Source organism: Sycon ciliatum, chromosome 4 (assembly GCF_964019385.1).
Source record: "Sycon ciliatum chromosome 4, ocSycCili1.1, whole genome shotgun sequence".
NCBI lineage: Eukaryota > Metazoa > Porifera > Calcarea > Leucosolenida > Sycettidae > Sycon > Sycon ciliatum.
In genome coordinates, this window is record NC_088646.1 from 34483147 (window position 1) to 34501306 (window position 18160).

General features: G+C 47.5%; 1 protein-coding gene across 1 annotated transcript; it reads left to right on the forward strand.

Annotated features, from left to right (window-relative positions):
* Positions 1-1242: 1242 nt before the first annotated feature.
* On the forward strand, positions 1243-18150 carry LOC135815837 (cadherin-like and PC-esterase domain-containing protein 1). The gene is made up of 24 exons (XM_065329180.1): positions 1243-1788; positions 2315-2507; positions 3599-3711; positions 4595-4679; positions 5178-5376; positions 6289-6466; positions 6765-6952; positions 7552-7624; positions 8037-8072; positions 8531-8665; positions 9217-9321; positions 10124-10422; positions 10538-10722; positions 11347-11370; positions 11829-12015; positions 12365-12545; positions 12792-12915; positions 13500-13636; positions 14111-14167; positions 14654-14811; positions 15255-15356; positions 15514-15601; positions 16308-16454; positions 17498-18150. Exons 1-24 carry the CDS (start codon positions 1447-1449, stop codon positions 17660-17662), a joined length of 3501 nt encoding a protein of 1166 aa, XP_065185252.1. The 5' UTR covers positions 1243-1446; the 3' UTR covers positions 17663-18150.
* Positions 18151-18160: the final 10 nt, after the last annotated feature.

The window sequence follows — 18160 nt, forward strand, 5'->3', positions numbered from 1 at the left end:
GCGCCGGGTGTCAATATAGCGGCACTTCAGGAAGTGTAGCTGCCTACTACTCTAACACACGGAGCACAGAAGCCGTTCTAGTTTCGACTACTAGTAAGCCTTTCGCTCCGTTGCTTCTGTGCTTTGCGTGTTAGCTTGCTTCCCTCCAACCAAGAATCTTCTCCGACTTCTACTCTATCAACACACCAGCCTACTATGTCTTGACCAGTCTATCTGCAGTCTACTGCATTCCAAGTAACTCCACCTAGAACATAGGCAAGTAGGCCTACTTTCAACCCAGTCTTTCCTCCCGCAGCATCTCACAGTCTGGTCGCTGTGATCACGACTTTCTGCAATCTGAATTTCCTTGTCGATGAACCCAACTCGTTGCACTTGTTGTCGTCACTGATACGGTTACACTTCAACAGAATCAGAAGCAGCCTTCTTCAGCTATACTGTACGTGTAGCATCTAATGGTTCAAAAACAAAACAAAAAACAGTCTCTTGGTCTAAGAAAAAGACTAATTTTATTCAGTGATACTGCCAGTTGTTAGTTGGAAGACTCCGTGATTCGTTGATGGTGGAATGAAGATTATTCAGTGTCGGTCATCCTACACTTCAGTTCAGATTTGATCGATCGACAGCAGGTCTAAATTTCCACGACTAATAACTCTACAACTTCCTGCATGTAGTGCATTCCCTGCTTCTGTTGTGTATTCCATGTACAATCATGCGGGTGAGTGAAAGCACATGTAGTATGAGATGACAAACAATTATGCAGTTGTGCAATGCAGTATGTACATTACCCATATTTCCGTGGTCAGAATTGCACTTCTCGTGAAAATCAGGCCAAAGTGACCCCTGCCTTGAACATTCTTCATAATAAAGAAATGCATCTGAAAGGTGACCTTTCTCTCCAAGAGTGGATGCATCGTTTATGGCTACTGTATGGCCAAGTCCTGCAAACTTGTCCGATTTTCTGGACACTGTCCGAAAATATACGCTCACTCCGAAAACCATCCCCAAAGGCAAAGGCCAAAGACAAAAGCCAGAACAGCTCTGTGTACTGTGTAGACCTACTGTGTGTGCGTGCGTGTGTGTGGTACGGACACATGACAGACTAAGTAAGTAAGTGGTACCGGTTGCAGCATGCAGCATATGCCTGGGTCCGTTACCATGGTCACAGCACCGTGCATGCTCCTTCGTCCAGTCCTGACGTGCATGACTCAGTGACTGGTTTGTGGTAGAGCAACGAATGAAGTGGAACTGAACAGTGAACTGTGTATAATGAGAGAGAGTCTGAGTGTCTCTCGTTTGAAAGAAAGGCGGTATATTACTATTTGTACCGAAAGGAGGTCATGGGTTCAAGTCTAGCAATTAGCCAAATCAATGACAATGCGCTGCAGATTCGAAGCAACCATGGACTAATGGACTGGTGGTGACTGACGAGAGGGGATAGCAGTGAGAATGCCAGGAGGAGGTGGACAGAATGCCTGCACGACCAAAGGCACAACGTTGCTGCTTGTCATGGCAGTTAGCGCCATTTCCCTCTTCACCAACCTGCACATCTCTCATCTGACATCCAGCAACGCCGGGATCGTCTGGGCTTCGAACAAAAACCAGCATTCTCCCGGCGCCTCGCCACTGGATGAACGAGAAATTGCTGACCTGCTGGGACGCGTTAGCACCGTGGTGGAGGTGAACACTGCTAAGCATTCGCCGCTAAACAACAGCAATGGTCGCATGTCGACGGAGACAATGAAGGCGGCAACGGAACCTCCCAATCCCATTATGCTACTCCTACAAGAGGTATGGCCGCGGATACGCGGCGTGCGCGTTGTCCGCGAAGCATGTGTTTGTGGGCGCACATCATGAAGTGTAATGTTTGTATTGTAATTCACCCGAGCATTTCATTCAATCGCAATGCCACTGTTCCGTCATGATACATATACAGTCGACTCCTGATAAATAGCGAACACAGCAAAAATAGACTCGGATGGAGAGCCAAGGATTAATTTATAAGAAGAAAAAAGGACCGTCAGTACCTTTGGTCAGTGTCGTGCATTTGTCATCGCATGAGCTGATTGTAAAGTAACTGATGGCGTTAGTGGACAGCGTAACTTGTAGTTCCTTGGTCCATTTTTCTTCTTCCAGCAAAATTGGTTCTTTTAATTAATATAGCCGAAGTTCGTTTAACAGAAATACACTCATACCATACAAGCAACACAGACTCCCCCCCTATTCCCATTTGTAATACAGCTCTGATAGTGTTGGGGAAACGGCATGTCTATAATCAGCAACCCTGTGTCCTGTGTGTTTAATCCGTGCGGCTTAGATCGAGAACGAGCAGTTGTTGCTGAAGAAGGGTAACGCGGACGGCAAGAAGCCAATCGCCCTTGTGAGAGGTTCCAGCCAGGTCGTCGACAGGGACTTGCCACTGTATCTCCAAGGACTGGAGAAGGCTGGGTTTGATGTTCGCATCTCCAAACAAGCGGCGCACGGCCAGCCTGCCAATATCAGCGTCGTAGGTAAGGGATTTCCCCATGCACTAAACCTTGATATGAGGTAAGGGATCATGATGCCTCACGTTTCATGTTGCTGACCCAGTGCATTGCACTAGCAATCCTTCTGCTTGCAGCCGTAGAAGTGAAACCCGCATTATCCACATGGTTGTGTGCTGCCAACTCAGCTGGTCCCATTGCTTAGTCTCTCAAGACTCAACACACTATGTATAGTGGTCTCTTTGTAGTGAAAATCTCTCTACACTCACCAAGGTCACAGAACGTGACAAGATGAGGAATGTGAGAAATGTGTCAGCATGTCTACTAGTGCACCCATCACCAATGCATCAATTCTTGGCACACAGTTGTCCACTGTCAATCATCGTACATGTGTACGCAGAGCAATGTTCAGGGGTGATGGGCCGCGATGATCCTACGGTAAACAGGGATTGGGGCTGGAAGCTGCTGGACACAGTGTGTTAGTGTGGTGCTGAACTTTGACTGTGCTCTTGCACATGTTGTACTTTTAAAGGCACAGTACTGTTTGATGTGTATGTCCGGTGTGCTAGCTAGTTGTACTGTGTCAAGCCGCAGTGCAGATAATCCTCTTCACACTTTACTTCACGCTTATGGCTCCAGCTCCACAGCATTTCTTTTCCATTTTGCACTGACATATTCACATGCAGACACCGCTCCTCACTTCTTTCCATGCCTCTCTCCCAGCACCTTTCATCAGCAATCCTACTCTCCACACAAACACCTAAGCTAAACACATTTCTCACATTTTCCTCATCTTTTCCCTTTGCTACAGCACCCCGGAGAACACACTATATCTATTTCAAGTCTTCGCTGTTCGCCTTTAGTTTTATTGTTTCACCCTGGGGATGGGTCTTGCAAGAAAATTTGGTGAATATAGAGATTCTTGTAGCGAAGAGACAATTATTATGTGAGTGTTCAGACTGTAGTAATGTGCACAGGAATATGTACCCCATGAGGGGCACAGGGGCGTGCATGTGCACCCCCCCTAAGATCCTCAGGGCGTGCGTGTGTGCACATTATATGTAGATTGCATCCTGTCACGAGTGTGTTATATGCTCGCTGACTCTGTTGTGCTGCAGACCAGAGCTCGGCAGTTGATTGGACCCTTCTACTGTGCATGGCCTTCAATGATGGTGATGGCAGTAGCTGTATGATACGCTCCACTATCAAGCATTTGCGACCACACCAGAAGGTAAGAGATATGCATACAGTACCGCCGAGCGCCGAAGAACGGAGCGTCGAAGAAGGACCAGGCTAGGATTTTACCAAGCACAGCATACAATGTATACACGGTGACTCAATTGTGCATAGACTGTAATACATGAAATAGGAACGGTCTTGGCCAGGAGGCTGCCCCCCCCCCCAGTTTTTAGGCGACCGACACTACTGTAGTAGAAGCTAGCCGCCATGCCCATAGCCGCTGGGCTTCACGGTGCTTCTCCAAAGTTCTTGTAATCGACAGCACAATGCAACCTATGTTTAGTGACTACTTGCACTACGGTAAGATGCCACCTGCCTTCTAAGACCTGTCAGTCATTATCAAGATTTATGCCATGTTCCTACATACATGTGAACCTGTGTTGGAAGACACCGTGTCATATGAGACCTGGCAGTCTTTTGCATACCCATACCCTGTTTCCACATACCTGTGTCGAAAGACAGCCTGTTTCTATTGTAGAACCGGTATTCCGTGCACCCCATGTAGTGGCGGCTGGATACAGAGTCCACTGTGCAGTAAGACCTCTATCTCTCTCTCTCTCTCTCACACACACACACACACACACACACACACACACACACACACACACACACACACACACACACACACACCACAGGCTTGTCTTTCCACAGAAATATCTAGACAGGCGAGGGGGATCCGGCAAATTAAACATACACGTAGCTGTGTTTGCTGCTCCAGCTAAAATTCTGACCGGCTAGCGGCGGATCTGGATAAAAAGGGCATTGGATAAGATGTACGACTGTACCCGGTTGGATACGTAGTTTGTTAGAGAAAGCTAGATATCACTGCTAATGTGCCTGTGCGTGTATGGTCTACTCTGCTCTCTCAACTGTAGATATCCCGCATCCCGGGCGTCCGCAGTGTTCTCTGGAAGAAGGAAGGCCTGTGTCGCACAACGATGGATGCACACCATTTACCTGGTAATGTCGTATGAAGTCGGAGGAGGGGGAGGTCAGGAGGAGGAGGAGGAGGAGGAAGTTGGGATCCTCTGATCACCGGAGAATTGAGTGCCCGGTTGGCCTTTCTGACACAGTCCTAGTCAAATCATGGTGACAAGTGGTGCTGTGAAGAGTCTAACGATTGTTTTAAAATCCCTTCAGCAGAGGTTGTGTGAGGGCCATTACTATCATTGTTGCATGCTTTCCATGGAGTGGCAAGCCAGTGATTTTCATATTGTAATAGCTGCACCAACTGTTTTTGGGTGAATTACAAGTGTCCAAAGTGCAGTTTATACTCCGGAAAGCACAGTACATAACCTCAGTGTAACCTGGTATTGTACGTCTCACTGAATGGCTGTAAGTCATTCCAGTCGTAAATGCATGCACATGTACACTTGCATCAGCATGCAGAAAAGCTGTCCCTGCGATCTTTGACATGGTGTGTGGCTTTCATTGTGCGTGTATCTGCACTGTGCACAGCCCTGTTGTCATCTCCCATTGCACCGCTATGCTGGGTACTGCCAGTGCAGTTCGATGGCTTTGCCAGTGTGGTCAGTGTGCTTGGGAACACGAAGCGCTGGGTCTTCAAGTCCCTGGGCGCTGGCAGTGCATCTGAAGCGCAGAAGCAGCTGACCGTCATGTCGAGTAGCACTGAAGCTGACCTCAAGAAGATAGAAAGGTGTAGTACACTCAGTTTCTCTCTGTGTCCGCTTTCATCCCCTCTTTGCTTTCGAAGTTTCTTACACTCCCTCTCTCTAAATAGGGTATGGGGTTGAACAGAAGAAAAAAGTACACACATCGACATGAAGACACAGGTCACAGTATCCGGTCTGGCTGACCTAACATCTCTATTAACTGCTAGACCCAACCTTAGTGCTCATCTTCAACATAGAAGCGTCATGACGAAAACACGACTTTCCATGTGATCATAGTTCAGAACAAGCAACATCCTGTATAGTAGTGCAAAGTGAGTCAGTATGATGTCTGCATCGTAACATAGTATAGCAGACCATAACTGCCCTCTTCCATGATAAATGCACTAAATATTATTGACTCGGATGGAGAGCCAAGGCTTAATTTATACAAAAGAAAAAGGACCAAGGAACTACAAGTTACGCTACAATGTCCACTAACACCACCAGTTACTAAACAATCAGCTCATGCGATAAAATTGCACGACACTGACCGACAGAGCTCATGCGATAACATTGCACGACACTCACCGGCAGTACTAACGTTCTACAACTAACTGGCCAACAGCTCTAGCACATCTTGGATGCGCACTCCAACAGCCTTCCAACTTGGAAGGTTCTAAGTTATAGAAATTATAGTAAAATGATATTCCACTGATGAATGTGACGTGAAAATCGATTTTGGAAAGCCTTCATGACTTGTTGATGTGCAGTGATGACGGCGGAATTCATCCTATTTATTGCTATTGTGAATAATGTTCTACAGGATTTCATTGATCAAATTCTGCTGGCTTATATACATCTTGAAATGCAGGAGTGCTTGTTGTAAGAGTGTAGGCAACGCAACCGACTAAGTCACCATATTTATGCGCTGACTTTCTTTCACTACCCGTCCCTAGCTATAGGCAACAGCCGGCATTGGTGCAGGAACTTATCGAGGATCCCCTTCTCGTGAACGGCTTTCATGTGTCGCTCCGTGCCTACGTACTGGTCACATCTGCATCTCCATTGCGTGTCTACTGGCACCAGGAAGGATTGGTCTATTTCCGTCAGGATGCATCAACTGCTTTCAAAAAGGTATGACCCTGGTGAAAAGTGAAAAAAGAAAGTATGGAGCTCGTGCATGCATGCATATTCCCCCGGGGGTCTATCACACAACCACTCCCTTTCTTGTGCCTTAATGCATGTTTCTCCTACCTCATTGGGTGTGCACGCGTGCAGCTGGTTATCAGTCCACACCTGTGTGTGTGTGTGTGTGTGTGTGTGTGTGTGTGTGTGTGTGTGTGTGTGTGTGTATGTATGTGTGCGTATGTGTGTGTGTGTGTGTGTGTGTGTGCGTGCGTGCGTGCGTGTGTGTATGGTTTGTCTGTGATAGATACTAAGTCGCAAGTGGTACTTTGCCCAGCTCCGCCAGTACCTAACCCGTCACCACGGGGAGAACGCTGAGGACAAGGCCTTCTCTAGCATGGAGAGGGCCATTGTACGCAGTCTGCTTGTTGCAGAGTCCAACCTTGCTGTTCACTATGGGGGATTGGCTGCTAATCCAAGTAGTAATCTTTACAGGTACGTTCAAGTAAGTTCAGACTATTGCAGAATGAATACTGACATCGTGTAAGAACAAAGGACGTGGACTATAACATGTCACGCGGCGGACGTTCTTGGATGTAGATCATGTTCCCATAAGCGAACTGTCATATCATAGCCAGGGTCCTCTGGAAGCCATGGTTACTGTTTTCTGCAATCATCAGGTGTGCAGTGCGTCCACTACTCATTAAATTGCAATTCCTATGGTATCCTCCTCCTCCTCTGCCTCCTCCCCCCCCCCCCCCCCCCCCACATCTCCCCTCTTTCTCCTCCTCTTGTATCTCCTCCTGATCCTCTCCTCCTCTCTTCCTCCTCCTCCCTTCTTTCTTCTGCTCTTCTTCCGCCTCTTTCTCCTCATCTCTTCTCGTCCTCCTTTCCACTCCTCCTCCTCCTCCTCCTCCTGCTGCTCCTCCTCCTTCTCCTCCTGCTCCTCCTCCGCCTCTCGTTCTCCTCCGTACCGCCTTCATTTCTCATCCCTAACACATTCATGTGCGCTGCTACTATAGTTATACCAGAGCAATGTCATCATTTAATTATCATTTTTCATCTTGCTATATCTGGGTTGTCTGGTTGTGCAGATGCAATCACTGTTTTCAACTACTAGGATTTGACTTGATACTGAACAAGACACTGGATGCAACAGTCATTGAGGTGAGAACCAACCCCAAGGCACTGTCTGTCTGTCTGTCTGTCTGTCTGTCTGTCTGTCTGTCTGTCTGTCTGTCTGTCTGTCTGTCTGTCTGTCTGTCTGCCTGTCTCTCTCTCTCTCTCTCTCTCTCTCTCTCTCTCTCTCTCTCTCTCTCTCTCTCCATACACCAAGGGTATGCCGTTACTAAACTAAGGGCATTCCGTACTGCACCAGACGAACTGCTGATCTTGAGTCCCTGCACGCTAGCATACACAGGAGCTGCAGGTTACTCGGGAGGCACATGCTCTGGAGCGAGACTGAGGGGTCTATTGTGTGTATGGTATTTAGCAGGTTGTGCAACGTTTGTTTGATTGTGTGTGTGTGTGTGTGTGTGTGCATGTGTGTGTACATGTGTGTGTACATGTATTTCTTCAGGTGAACGGACAGCCTCACATGCGAGAATCCACAAAGGTAAAATGTTTTGATGATGGCGGAACAGCAAAGTTCACAGAGGTTTTTTTTATAGCAATGTGATGCATGGCAAAATGAATCTTGCTATATCCAAGAGAAATGTGCACTCCATAAATATGATCATCCACAGAACGGTCTTTGAAACAATGTCGCATTGATGATATTTTTCAAAGCACACTAAACCTCTCTGGAAATCATGTAGCTAACGTTACCTGCATGGCATGAAATACACACATCTACAAGCAAGTCTTGGATTTTTAATGTACTACCAGTACACTTGAACTTGTACTGCAGAGCAAGGTCCGCATTGCACGTCGCATAGCCACGGAAAGCTGAACAAAGCTCGGCTTCTGAAATCAGCCAGTTGCATATGCTTTTTTTGGATTATGCCAGCTTCCTGGCACGCACATCACAAATCGCATTGCACAAAAGTCATCTCCGTTGGTGTTCTTGTGCAGAAAGAGGCCTGGGCGAGTAACACGATCAAGGCGACGGCAATTGAAGAGATGGTTAAGCTGCAGTTCTCGCAGGAGGAGGTTGCCCTGCAGCTCTCCAACGCTCTCAACTTCCTAAGAAAGCACATGGGTCTAGAGGTGAGTGGCATGTGACTTGGACGGTGAGCCAATAGGACTTGGCAAGATACGGTTGCTATTAATCACATCACTGTGCCGGTTATTTTAAAAGTCCAACCACTGTTGCTCAAGTTCTGTGTAATGAGTTTTCACGCTGGAGATGTGAACTAAGTCGGGTTGCAGACCTGTAGGGTATCAACGGCTGCTTGACTTGGTCCGGAGCAGACCCTGTTACAAGTGCTGTAAAATGTTGTTGCACCTTGGTCATGTGACTGTGTTTGTGTAGAAAGTGTACATGGCATGCTGGCAGTGGAAACAATATGGCTGACATCATGTGACCCATAGATGCAAGGATTGAGTGGAGTTGGAACCAACATGACTATCCCACATGATCATGTGATTCAGGAGTGCAACGGCTCTTTATATGCCATACTTATACCGTAAAATTATTTCCCAACTGCTCATGGCTCACTGGTGACAAGGCACTCATGTACGAAGACCAATGCAGTGCCCATATCTCAACCACTGCCTCCGGCTCTTTCCTATCCCACTGTCCCATGGCTATCTTACAGGACATTAGCTGTCACAAAGATGAGAAGCTGTGCCTGACAAAGGAAGACTTGGAGTTCATGCTGTCGACCGTGCGTCAAAACCGTGCACGCGGCAACTTCATCCAGGTGCGTGTCTATTCACCCAGTTCATACTTTTGCCAAGGCATGCTGGTGAAACATGACCAGAAATTTGTAAAAACATAAGTGCGCTGATTCCGAGTCATTCTCAGAATGTTACATTTCCCCAATTTCATATCATTAGTAAGTTACGCTGAAACACCATGCCCAACACACATAGCAGAGTGCAAAGAGCAGATCCCTGCATGGCACACCTACAAGTGGTGTGTCTTCATTGGTTAACATCAGGGAGTTGTAGCCCACAGGGAGATGACATGGGCGACTGTAACGCAAAACGATGTGGGTTTCGAACACCAGGCTGCCCGTTACAGTCACTCTGGGGGCAGGGCCGATTAATACCCACTCGCATATGCCATCACTTGTCTAGGCCGCGCTTGGGGTCAGCAGGTCTTGGCCACGATTACGATGAGAATTGCCTAGACCACGGATCACGTAGAACTTTCTAATTCGGGGTCGAGCTGCACATCGTTTTGGGGTACTACGATTTCTCATCGTCGTCCTGGTTGTTATTATTCCCTGGTTTACATGTATGCGTGGTGAATAGGGCACAGTTACGGGAGCCACAGAACGCTGATACTAGAATGCTAGTCAAGTCACTCTCCTACATCTATTGTTTGCATGATGTTGAGCATGTCCGCCATGCAATGCAGATTGATAACCGATCCCTGGTCCGGGTGGAGTCTGGACTCGATTGAAGTCGTTTGGGCTGGTTAACAGTGGTTATGCTTGACTGTGCTTGTTTCACACATCGATCTGAGTGTATCTGTTAATGCGCATGCTTGCTTCACAGATCTATCCCAGTGTATCCGGAGAAGTGTACGACACTCTAGTGAAGGATTTGTCGCACGCGTCACGTGGTCGGTCGCCCCATGCCGTCCTCGTCAAATCAGGCAGGCACAACGCAGCAGCTGCAGCCGGAGAAGATGATGTCATGATCCGTCAGCACTTCCGCGATTATCACGACACAACAGTGCTGCACAAGGCACTGACGGCGGTGGAAAGCTATTTTGAGGCACGGGCTCTGGGCAATACGCAGCAGCTACGGGACTTGGCACGCTACGGGAAAGTCCAGCCAGCCGCAGCACCTGTGTAAGACATTTGATGATACCTGGTCATCCATGCAGTGTTAAACAATATTTATTGTTTTTAAGCCTTCTCTTATATTTCCCTCCACATTTCAATTATTGCATCTGTTTTGTTATAGCCTTGAAAGGCAGCAACAGCATGAAGAATCGAATAACGTAAATGATAGGCAGCAGCAACAGCAGCAACAGCAACCAGCAGTGGAAAACAAAGGCGATCAAGACAACGTTGCAGCCGAGGACAAGAAGGAGAACATGGATGACTTTGACTCGCTCGTTGGTAACGTCCTTGGCGGTGCTGCACCTGGTGAGTGTAATTCAAGGGCACACACACACATTCACACATCCTTCCTTCCTTCATTCCTTCCTTCGCCCACTGCCACAATTGGCTATGTTTCCCCAAATGGGGGGCTTGAAGGAGTGCTGACTTCGGGACATGCCGTGAGGCACTGCGGGTCCGGCGGAACATGAACCGGCTGTTTTAATGTTTTTTTTTGCTTTTACGGAGTGGCAGGAGGTGCAGTGATGTACTCGATGTCTTGAGGACGGCTAAAACGACATGTGCAAACCGAACATTAGAGTGGCTTCACGGCCGGTTGTGCACAAGAACATACACACATACATACACACATACATACACACATACACACACAAACACTGAGGACTGTCTAGAGCCCACCTGGGAGCCACGCATCCAGTTGCTTTATATACGTTTCTCCCTGGCTCTTGTCATTGTTTCAAGCCTTGTAGGATCGGGGAAGGAAATCCGTGACAGCAGCTTTAAACTTGGTGTTTCAACTTTTAATGTTGAACCTTTACTCATTTTCCGCGCTTGGTTCACTTTTCAATTTGTGCATGGCTATCAATTTCTAATAGTGTGTGTTTTTTTGCTGTTGGATTTGCACTACTTACTGCTACCCATGAACTTCAGACCGGACCCGGGAGTGTGCCAAAGGTACAGAAATCAATCACAGTGTGTACTAAGTCTTACTGCAGTGCTATGTGCATGCGTATACTGCATTGGGGATATTTGTCAGTTCCGCTGGCAGGTACTTCTGGCTCAACACATTTTCAGTATCCTATGTACAGCTTTTTATTCCATCTTGGCATGGGTGGAGGGGATGGGGGGGGGGGGGGGATGCTTCATCATGTATCCTGTCCGTCCCGGACCGCCCGGAATAGCAAGATATGAGTGCAATGCCTGAATTGGGTATTGAATTTCTAGAGTGACTTGCCCTTGAAATTCTTGGACTGAGTTTTCTCTGTATGGCACTGCACAGTGCTTGTACAGTGAATACCACTGAGCTGAATTGAATCTTGTCCTACACTTATCCACAAGTAGAGTATTATCATCGGACCTACCTTTCCCCGTCATTGAAAGTTGCCCTGTGTCTTCTGTCCCTCGATCTTCAGATCCGGATTCGGTGAAGCTATTGAAAAGTCTCAGCATGACCCCTGGCAAGCTGAACCCAGCGTTCAGTACAACCCAGACGTCATACAATATGGTGGTGCCGAATGATGTCACATGTTTGCACATCAAGGCCGAGGCCGCTCACTGCCGATCGGAAGTCAGAATCAACTCAATGAAGGGAACAAACAAGTAGGTTCCAAAACGTAGATACACACACATGCTTGTGCAAGGATCAGTCCTTGCTGGGATTTCTCACAATGACCGATATCACGTGTCCCAATGCCATAGCAATGCCATTCATTTTCTAAAAGGAACAGCACATGGACTCCAGCAATCGAGACTTTACCTGCATGGTATAAGCCCACGCAGTAAGACCAGCTGTTGTCCTTTGAACTTGATGCAATCACATGGTTCCCAGGCATGCCATAAACTAGCCTGCGCAGCTAGTGTTGCCATGGCAACCCTTGTTAATGTATACGGATGCTCCAGTGACCAGTGCGAATCTGTTTTTTTTTTGTGCTCGCCTGGATGCATGCAGGCCTGCAAACTGGTCATTGGATGTTGGCGACAACAGCATAGCTCTTGTTGTTGTGAGCCTGGAACACAGTGAGCCATGGCTAGTGAGCAAGTACACCGTCAACATCTACAGAGAGTCGCTCATGGAGCACGAGGCACGCTTCGACGAGAGTGAAGACCACGAAGTCTGTTACCTGCCCCAGGTGAGATCCCTCTGGCAGCTGCACAAACCTAAGCCAAGGCCGTGGAGTGCTGCATTCACAGTCAAGTCTCTGGGCCACACAGCCTTCATAGCCATGTGCACATTATACCCAGGGATCTGCTCAAACACTACTGCTGGGTCTCTTTGTTGTAACTCTTACCGGAGGAAAAGGCTAGAGCACTTGAGCCTTTGCCATTAACACACAGAGGGGCACGTGTTTGTTTTCTGTCTGAATGCTTTCCTGCAGAGTTGCAGTTTGCGTGTGTACCATGACCTGCCGTGTGGTATCACACACTTGTCATCGCGCACCTGGACCCAGTACAAGGCGGAGCAGGAGACGCTCCCCGTCTGCACGAATGCCTACAACCAAGGTCAGTATTATGCAGCACCGAGTCATGTATAGAATCCTGCCTTTCTAAGCTCTAAGATGATTGTTTTGTTCTAGGAGTTACGCCAATTGCACGGAAATTTTACAGGACCGTAGTATATTCACATGGCGGTGCATTCATAAATTCATACTGCACCCGAACACGTATATCCAGAATATTCTGTTCATTGGGTCATTCTGGTTGAGGTACAAAAGAACAATAACACTTTATGTAGGGTTTTGAATCATGTGACCGTTGAGCTGAGCAGGGAAATAGCCATCTTCCAGGTGTAACTTAGTATGGTGACGATCACAAAATCTGGCCTAGTACTCGTATGTAATAAGCTATCCACACCAACAGTTGAGCCCCCAACCAGGATACAGGTTTGTAGCCGGGTTGAAAATGCGAGAAAAACTTCTTCTACTTGAAGTACTTGTAGAGACAGGTTTGGTATGCAGACGCTTTGAGACGGGTTCTTGACGGGTCTCCTTGAAGTTGTCCAGTCGATTGTCGAGGACGGCAAATGCTGATCAGGCGAGGTGTTACCAGACACTGATTATGCCTGATTGTGTGTTATCCACTGGCAGGCCGCTGGGTTTTACCATGTTCTAAGTGCACACCCGCAGGAACCTGCTACTGGCGTCAGGCAGTATGGATGGCTAAAGAGTGTAGATACGTATTGGCACCTGTTGAAGACCTGCGCAAATGTATGGTGGGAAAGAAGGTGAGGCCATATGATTGCTTGAAGCAATCTTGATCCCTTTGTCTGCATAGGCGCTTTTCCTGATACCGTTGACACCGATACAAGGCTAAGAAGCCCTTTATAATCTATTTTGCTGCTGGCATTTGTTGCCGGCGAAGCATTTATTTAGTTCTGTCATGAGCGTCTAATTGATATACTACAGGCGTGTATGTTAATGAAGATGCATGCACCGACAGGCAAAGGTGGGTGCCTTGTTGTTGGTCAGAGATACACAGGAGTGTTTGCCGGCCTACAAGGTACTGGTAGGAAAGCACACATAACTGGGTTTCCTCATTTCCTCTTTCTGACACACCCTAAGAGGGGGACCAGCTACGTCCCTGCATTGCATGGGTAGACTACCAACCCATAGATGCCACAACCGAACTTGACGAACTCTCTCTCTCTTTGATCATTCACGTCTTTTTTCTGCTTTTGACATTCTTGTGCTGCTGACAGATGTTGTTCATCGGCGACTCTACAGTGCGTGGCATGATGTACCATATGATAGAGAGGGTAAGGTTGGGCTACCGGCCCCGGGGGACTGAACAAATTCATGTTACTGCTGGCATAATGTACTGCACAGTATCCCCAACCGCCAGTACAGAGACTTCAGGCGCATGCTTTCACTGCAACTTAAAGTGTTGCAATCTGAAAGCCCGAAGATATACACGTTGCAGCCAAGTCTTCTGTGCGTATGGTGTGCGGTGTGAGTGTAAATTGGAAATATCTGACACTGAAGGTTTCATCGCAGCCTCCTGGGACCAAGTCTAATCGACAAGGACTGTTCCGGAGATCTTTCCTTACTGATTAGTGCAATTTACGATTTCATTTGCACCTGCTCATTATCCCGAATGCGCACATATTGCCTGGGAACTGTCTGGAGCAGCTGGTCATAGTCTACTTGGACCGCTCCTCAGGTTAGCTAAGACCCCTACGCTCATGTTTTTTCTCAGTGTCTCTCTTCTCCGGCCTGTTCTGTTTCTGTTTCTGTTTCTGCAGCTAAACGGCACTCTGCTAACATGGAATAAAGCGCATTCCATCCGATCGTACCACATTCCAATGAATGTATCATTTGGCTTCGCCTACTATCCACAGTTCTTTCTCCCAAAGGCCAAGCAACCAGTGTTTGAGAAGGCTCTATATCAGCTGTTGAGAAGGTGGGCCCCGTAGAGCATCAGAAAGTACATGATTTTATTTTCTTACTTCTTTTTGAAGTATTGAGCATCACTGGGTATGCTACAAATGGGAAAGCAAGAGGGATATGCTATGTGAGATGCAGAAGAAATTTATGGACGCAAAAAGGAGCCCTCATGAGTTTGTGCACGAAACAATGATTTGTGTCGGCATAACCATATCAGTTGGAATAGCCCCCACCCCTCACACACACACACACACACACACACACACACACACACACACACACACACACACACACACACACACACACACACACACACACACACACACACACACACACACACCATGCTTCAGCACTACCAAAGAGCCGTTAGTTTGTACATGACACAAGGCTAGGTTACTCTGCTGATAATGTTCGGTTTGACACCATTTTGCATGTGCAATGTACTTCACACACGTCCAGGCAAGCCCCGCTGAGCAACAGCCAGGAGACAGTGCTGATCTTCGGTGGAGTTCAGTGGCTATCACCACATCATATTCAAGTTGTCAACAAGGCAATCAGAAAGTGAGTACGATCCTTTTAAAACAACATCCATACCAATAGTCCGGGGTAAGAGGGCGGAGGGGGGGGGGGGAGGGGGCAGCAGCTTTCGGCATTTCACTGTGGAGTGTCAGTACCTAGACGCATCGCAATTGTTCATTGGTTGCTTGTTTTCATGTAGAGCACAGCTGGACAAGATCACTGTCGTCGTCAAGCTGCACGGCTCTGGTTTCAACCAACCGGTGCAAGGTGTCATCTACAACAATGCTGTGAGTCAATCACTATCTCCACTGCACGGGTCTATAGGAGAGTACCACAGCAATTGTAGCCTGCTTTCACTATCAATACTGGATTTCCAATTTAGACACAGTGTGTGAATGTGCGAATCATCACAAAGTGTGCTATGCATTACAACGGACTACCGCAGTATCGCGTTTATGTAATTACATCATCAATTGAGAGCTTTGACAAAGCTGCAGCACAGCAATGCAGTCAGTCAAGCGTGACCGCCGACTCACACTGTTCTTAGCTCCCATAAGCAAATCCACTGACTAACCCTGTATACATAGCACCCATGACATCACGTTCCGCTAGTTCACCACCATGACATCATGTTCCGCTAGTACACCACCATGACATCATGTTCCGCTAGTTCACCACCATGACATCATGTTCCGCTAGTTCACCACCATGACATCATGTTCCGCTAGTTCACCACCATGACATCATGTTCCGCTAGTTCACCACCATGACATCATGTTCCGCTAGTTCACCACCATGACATTATTTACGTAACATCTATAATCTAATGGGCTAGTGAGTGGTACTGACTGTACCAGCATTTCCAATGCGTACGGACTTGCCGTGTAAAGTTTACAGCTGTGCGGGTGACACATTGATGCTAGCAGTGTCAGTATGCACAATTGACTTTGCCAATCTATCATGTGCATTGATCATTCCCATCTGAACATGCAGGCAAAGACCCGAAAGCTGCTCTTTCGCCATCGCATGATGCTGAACGCATCGCTGCAGCTCGGTTTCATACCCGTCGACACATTCTCACTGACACTACCTCGTCACAAGCACTACCTGTACGGCCGATGTGCCTGCCATTTCCACACGGTACGTATCCTTATTACACGCTATACAAGTCTGTATTACATGACAACTAGTCTCCCTCCATGCACTCTAGGATCGGTTGGCAGCCGGGTACAGCTGTACCTAAGAACCTAACACCCCCTTCTGAGCCGAGACACCCTGGTTTGGGTTACAGTTGAACAGCGATTATCTGACCACCTCTGGGCAGCGGGCCCTGGGAAGGTGTTCGGGTAATGAAGATGTTCCGGATAAGGAACATCTCACCACAGGCCGATACCTGTGTTCGGTTTATCACAGTACCCGCAATAACAGTCGTTTTCATGTCAGTTTTTGTAAGTTTTTGACTGCACAGCCTGTACACAGTGGTACAGGCAGCGAGTGCGCGCTGCTGCAACAACTAACTTTTTCGTGCAAGCTCCCGTACGAAAATGCGTAGCCTGAGCCACGTGTGGTTCGAAAGCCCATTCCGGATAATCGAATGGTCAGATAATCGATGTTCAACTGTAGTTTAGATAAAACATGCTCATACAGGGCAAATCATAGCCCAGTTTCAACCACGCTGGCGTGTACCTGGCCGAGTTCTTTCAACCAGCAGGTACATATAGCCTCTCAACCAGGTCAGTGACCATGCCGACCTGGCTCTTGGGCAGACACTGGGCAAAACCAGCTTTCTACAGCGTGAGATGCGTGCACTTAAAGCCTAACTAGCTGAGAGATGATGATTCCTTGATCACATGACCATCTACATGAATTTTTGGAAACGTGGCAGGTCCTGTGTCATGTGACCCGTATCCAATGAACCAATCATGTGATCTTTCTTAAGCAGAGCTACCATCAAGAGTACATAGCCTCCAAGGCTGTGCTCCTAATTACTTGTACTTCCAAATGATGTGACCTACCTCGGTCCGAAGTCACAGAAATTGAGGTCCTTCGTGTATTACTGTTGCGGTGTGTGTGTGTGTGTGTGTGTGTGTACGTGTGTCCATGTGTGTGTTCATGAATGCATGGATGTGTGTGTGTGTGCGTGTGTGTGCACATGTGTTCACTAACGCTATAACCACTTTCAGGTTGTAGCAATGGATGAGAACGGAAACCCTGTGCCGCAGACAACCCAGTCGGACGCTAACACACCCAAACAGGTGCACTACCACATTGACGGACCAATCAACGACTTCTATACACAATTGACGACGACGGAAATATGTCGAAAACACAACACCGAGAATACGTAGTATTTCCGTAGCTATTGTTTGCTAGCAATTATGACCCAGCTTCTAGTGGTGCTTTTATCCTTCTAGGGCAGCAACATCATTGGCCTAAGACGTTGTCTAATGCACTGGCATTCTGTGCATACACTCCATGCAAATGGTCTGCACCGTAAGTCGAGCCTCCCCTGCCGCTGTGCAACTCTGCAAGCATGGTAGCCACTGAGCTCACAGTTCACGTGTCTGCCATGCAAGCTGGCTGTGCAGCTATCAAGCGAACAATCGGATTTCGCTGACAAGGATGGTACATGGTTTGCTTCAAATGGGCCACTTATCTTTTTTAGCCACTATCATTATTACTAGTGGACTGGATCATCTGGCTTCCTCCCTACCGGTGTCAAATTGAATAGTTGATCAGGGCAAATTTCCAATTCTAAATAATTAAAGATCTCAGTTTTATGAAGAATACATCTATATGCAAGTTACCATTATCAGTCAAATTAAGAAATCATTTCTACCAACATC

Bases quoted from the DNA above. Each gene is read 5' to 3' on its own strand.
- LOC135815837 (XM_065329180.1), top strand. From the start codon at position 1,447: ATGCCAGGAGGAGGTGGACAGAATGCCTGCACGACCAAAGGCACAACG. The intron at 7,625-8,036 runs GTGAGAACCAAC...GTATTTCTTCAG, and splicing joins TGGATGCAACAGTCATTGAG to GTGAACGGACAGCCTCACAT. The intron at 12,016-12,364 runs GTAGGTTCCAAA...GGATGCATGCAG, and splicing joins TCAATGAAGGGAACAAACAA to GCCTGCAAACTGGTCATTGG.